Raw genomic sequence first — 5,390 nt, forward strand, 5'->3', positions numbered from 1 at the left:
GATGGATGGATGGATGGATGGATGAGTAGATAGGTGGGTGGGTGGATGGATGGATGGACGGACAGACGGACGAATCTCTGGATGTGTCTCCTGGTCTCCGTCTGCTAGGATGTCCTTTCTCTGTGCTCTTCTAGCAATTTCCACCTACCTCTCTGACAGGCTGTCTCTTTATTTTGAAGCCTCGTGAACTCTTTCTTCCTCAGTCCATGAGCTGCTGCAGGATTGCTAGCCGATTTCTTAACACTGGGTAAGGCTCAAAAAAGGAAAGAGCTGGTGTTAGCACAGTACACACTGGGAGTTTCTTAAAAGCAGTCGGGTACATAATTGAAACTAATTGAATGTTCTAGTCCATATGCATGAAACACAATTTGCATTGCTTCATTATTTAAAAGCAGAATGAAGATGAGGATGTGGTGGGGATCTGTGTGAGGAGCGTTCCTCTGAGAATATTCACAGAAAACACAGCTTAGCTCCTTAGATCTCAGAAATAGAGTTTGGAAATACCTAGAGTTTTATTTATTCCAATTAATAAAAACTGTATAGAGTAGGTGTATCCACATTGTGCCTTATAACCTAGCTCCAACCTTAAGCTTGTTTCCCACAGACAGAGAAAAACAGCTCAGTGTTCAAAATAACTCGCAGGGGAACCTCGGAGACTGAGGCTAGTAGTTCCAGAACCGTTACTGTCTCAGAAAAGCAAGAGGAATTTAATGGCAGGACATGCCCGTCTCCCCCAATATTAGTCTTCAATCTGGCCGAACCCTGTGCTGGCCATTTTGCAACTTGAGTTAGATGGAATTCCAATAGTCACGTACTCTCTGCCAACGGTCTGGCTTGTTCTCTTGCTAAAGTGGCCCATGGCCACACACAGTGAGTAGTCTGCAGCCTGGTGTTCTTCCCGTCCGCTTCACTGTCCTTGATGAAAGCGGTGTTTACAGGGAGGCTGACTTCTGACACGACGGAGGAACCAGGAACCAGATTTGCCTTCCCGTCTGAAACAGCTAAAAAGAATGAGAAATGCCTGGCTTGCCGGCGTGGCTCAGTGGCTGAGCGTCGACCTAGGAACCAGGAGGTCATGGCTGGATTCCCGGTCAGGGCACAGGCCCGGGCTGTGGGCTCGATCCCCAGTGGGGGACGTGCAGGAGGCCGTGATCCATGATTCTCTCTCATCATTGATGTTTCTCTCTCTTCCTTCTTCTCTGAAATCAACAAAAATATATTTTAATAAAATATAATAAAAAGAATGAGAAATACCATCGGAAACAATGGTTCTCAGGCGTGAGACCCTCTGCGCTAGAGACGCCTGATGCCGGCAGAGACGTGGAGCTGAGGGTGAGAAGCACAGTCACCCCAGCAGCCCCCCATTTCCTTCTGATCCCAGGCCCACTTCCTCCCTCCGCCCGAAGCCGCCCAGACTCCCCGCAGGAGGACGAGGAGACAAGCTTCCAACCCTAGGAACTAGGAGAGCAGCTCCCCTGGGAGTGAAGCCTGTGCAAGCGGGAGGGGGTGGGGGCCCCCTGGGTGGCAGGCCCACGGCCACGCGTGGCTGCAAGGCTGGGCCAGGCCGTCTGCACGTGCTCTGTGGACCCCGGCGCCCTCTTCAAGGGCCTGAGCAAGACTCACTCACTCGGCCACACTCCCCGCGGGCCCCAGGGAAGGGACTTGGGGAGGAACCGAACCTCCTGCTTCAGGGCGGGCTGAGGGGCAGCTCTCCGGGGCCCGCAGAAGCCACTGTCCCTTGTTGAGCGTCCCCCCCGCACCCCCACATGCACACATAGCGTGCGAGCCCAGGTGCACACAGACCAGATCTGAGTCTCCATTAACCCGCTCACACGGCTCCCCCCCCACCACCCCCAAAGCGGTGATTCTCCGAGGCCCCAGCCCAGCCCGTTCACAAGCTCTGCAGACCTCTTTCCCGGCTAATCCACACGTGGGGCAGCCTGCACTCGCGCTCCAACTTCCCTCAAATCTCTCACGGTCCACAGCCCCGAACAGCGGCAGCTGCCTCGGTTCCAGCACAACCCCTCCCGGGTGCTCCCAGCCCCAGGCAGGTACGATCCCGGCAGCGCTGTAGCTCTTACTGGGTGGCCCCGGGCAGCTCCGTGCGCGCACCTTACGCCACGTGTTCCTGTGACGCCGTCTGCCCAGACGGCGGATCTGACACGGGTGGGGGTAGGTGAGAACCCGCCTCACCACAGGTTGTGGACCCACAAAGGTGCATCTGAAGCAGGTCCCAGCTCTTCCTGCACAAAACCAGAAAGCGAACATACAGCCCCGACCTGGGAGCAGATAACATCAACCACACAAACCACAAGTGGCACAAGGCACTGGCAATGCCGCCTCCGGCCTGGAAGCAGATGGGCCGGAGACCCCGGCTGTCTGCACCGTGGGCCGCGCAGGTGGGGATGGTTGAACTCGGAGGACCTTTTCCTTCAAACACTTGAATGTCAGGAGACGGGTGGGCTCACCGAGGGGGTCGTGGAAGGTCGCCTGTGCCCTGACCGGCAGAGGCTCTGACTCCGTCAGCAACTTGAACCCTTTCCAGCAGGAAAAGCCGCCCGTAAAGCTCTCCCCCGCACCCACCCTCGCGGTGAGGACACGCCACCCTCGCGGTGAGGACACGGCAGCGCCGTTCGCTCGGCCTCATGGGAGACGCCAGCACACCTTGCTTCTCCCAGTCTGTCGCCCTTGACTTGGCAAAGGTGTGGAAGCCCCGACGGCACCTACAGACCGTGACGCGGCGCTTTCATCCTGAAGACGGAAACCTGGTTCACGCGACATGCCCATCGCTCTCATTCTGCTCCCACGCAAAGTGGCCACGGGCCTGCTCCCTTCCTCCTGCCTGGAGCCAGGCCTCGCGTCACAGCCACACGGACACCGCACGGCCCACACATCCCTGCAGCCGTGCTGCTGGCTCTGTGGGTGTCCCTGGCCGAGGTCACACAAGCCTCAGGATGAATTAGGCTGCCGGCCGGCGGCCTGTCCACGGCTGGGCCCTCCTCTCCGTCCAATTCCTCCTTTTGCTGCTTTGAGCACCATGGGCGCTGGAGCTGCAGCAGCCGCTGCGGAACGTGGAACGTGAGGGAAAGGACGAAGGTGGCAGAGCTGGGCCTGACGCTCCTGGGGTGACAGGCAGGCACCCGGCTGTCCCTGAACCTGGTTCCTTTGCTCTGAGAGTCTCTCTCCCTCAAAGGCCCTGCCCCTCCCTCCCTGGGTGAGGCCCACCAGGCGAAACTACTCCATGAAGTCGGCTCCCTGTCCCTGTCCCTGGTCAGGAGGAGCCACGCTGATCACTGGGCCCTGGAGCAGGAAGCGCGTGCGGCCGAGGTCTCCCCGTGCCCCCCACCCCCCACCCGTGCGTCTCGGGCAGAGCTTGTGGCATCCTCCTCTTCCTCTTCACCCGGCGCCGTGTTTACGGTGCCCGCCGTCTCCTAACGTGCACAGACGGCTCAGAGGGGCTGACGGCGTGAGTGTGTGCGGCCCAGATCTGAAAGGGCTGAGGACTGCGGGGTGACACTGAGCTGTAACCAGAGCTCCCTGAGCTGAAACCCTGCCGGCCGATGGGAAGCCGAGGTGCACCCGTGGTCACACCCGACCGAACACCTGAACGTCTGCATCCCCGTGTGGGCGGGGCCCTGGGTGACGGGAGGTTTCGCCGGGAGCGTGGGAGCTGCTTTTCAACTCAGACCCCACAAGCCGAGCTCGCCGTGGCCTTCCGCCTGCTCTTGGCCGCCATGAGCTGTGATTTTTATCTGCCTTTCAGTCTGGACTTTGCACGACGGCTGGGACGCTCTCTAAATCCCGGACACGCCTTTGTCAGATCAGCTCTGTCTGCAGGCTCCCCCCCACCCCAGCGGGGTGGCCGCCCCACGCTGCAGGCAAGGCGCTCCCAGAGCGGTTTGTGTGCCCCAGTGAGTGACCTTAACCCAAAGGCCTGAAGACACACGTCCACGTCCTAAGCCAGGAAACACCTGCCTAACTGGTCGACCGACCAACACGGTGAACACGGGACCTGACCCAGGCGGTCGGGCGCAGCTCCTCCTGCCTGTTTGCTCTTCAAGGCCAGGCCCACCCAAGCGTGACCAGGAGAGGAGCCTGGAGCAGACACAGTGAGTGAAACCAGTGACACGTGAGCCTTCTCGGCCGCGAGGGCCCGGGGCGCGCGGGGGCCACCTCCCTAGTGACCCCGCCCCGAGGTGCAGCCCGCGGGGCGTTGGAGTCACCACTCAGTGTGTCTAAGCAGGCGTGTTTCGTGACTTCATTTATTGATTCAACAGCAACAACAACAAAGGGTTACATCTCCCGTGTGACGAGCCGCGTGCGACCAGGGAGGTCACGCGTGTGAACTGCAGCGTCCATCACGCACCTTGGCCCCGTCCCTGCAGGTCACAGCCCAGTCCCGGGGGCTCGGGAGGCAGAGTCCGGCCCGAAGACGCTCCCAGAAGCGCCCGTGGCCACTGGCGACCCCTCCATTGGAGTCAAAGCGGGCGCCCTGCACTGAGGCTGGAGAGACAGTCACTCGGCGCGGACGGGGAGGTGTCAGCGGCCTCAGCAGTGGACACGTGACCGAGGGATTTAGGCGTGCTGGCTGGGTGCGCTGCGGGAATGCGTGTGGGAATCGCGGGGGCTTATGTAGAATTCAGGTCATGGGGCCCCCCCACGTCTCAGACCCACAGCCGCTGGGCCGGGCCACCTGCCTGCGAACAAGCGCCCAGGAGCTGCTGATGCCGCTGAAAACTACCGATTTACAAGAGTTTAAAAATGGTGACTACTGATCCAAACTAAGAAAAAGAAAAGGCATTTCTATCCCATCGCTGCGTATACTCCCCTAAAATTATAATCTGTGAAATTCTGATAAAACTTTCATAAATCATACAGATTACCAAGTTCAAATTACTTAATTTTACAAAAGCAATCATACTTTTTTATAGCATCTTTGAGATGAAAAGAAAGGCGATTTTTCCATGTCATACCATATATATCATCCAGTACAAGGGAAATTTGCATTTAACCCACTGAAATCTTATTTAGACACTTGAGAGCTTATCCAGTAAAAAGATGACAAATTAAAACATAATCCTGGGACTGTTTCCCGTAAGGAGGCGGGAAGGGGCGTGGCCTCGGGCCTCACAGGAAGGTGAAGTGTGTGAGGCCGGGGCCTCTCCAGCGCCCAACCTGAGTCTGGTTCAGAATCACGCACACGTGCGTCACCAAGAAGGGCCCCCCCACCCCCCGAGCTCACACGGGGGGCGACTGGGCTGGAGGAGCTGCGCAAAGGCTTGGTTACTAATGAACAGACGTGAGAGTGGGAAATGCAGGAGACAGAGGAACCCCAGGCCTGCGTGTCCGGGCTCCTGCGCTGGCTGAGGACTGACAAGGCGGAGCGGGGG

General features: G+C 58.4%; 1 protein-coding gene across 1 annotated transcript in view; it reads right to left on the reverse strand.

Moving 5' to 3' along the window:
- Positions 1-1,293: 1,293 nt before the first annotated feature.
- Positions 1,294-5,390, reverse strand: part of ABCA13 (ATP-binding cassette, sub-family A (ABC1), member 13) — a 132,498-nt gene continuing 128,401 nt past the window's right edge. The window contains exons 56-57 of the mRNA XM_014530520.1: positions 4,367-4,503; positions 1,294-1,326 (exon numbers count right to left, since the gene is read on the reverse strand). Of these exons, the coding sequence (XP_014386006.1) occupies positions 1,294-1,326; positions 4,367-4,503 (170 nt within the window). The remainder of the gene's footprint in view (positions 1,327-4,366; positions 4,504-5,390) is intronic.

Source organism: Myotis brandtii, unplaced genomic scaffold, assembly GCF_000412655.1.
Source record: "Myotis brandtii unplaced genomic scaffold, ASM41265v1 scaffold743, whole genome shotgun sequence".
NCBI lineage: Eukaryota > Metazoa > Chordata > Mammalia > Chiroptera > Vespertilionidae > Myotis > Myotis brandtii.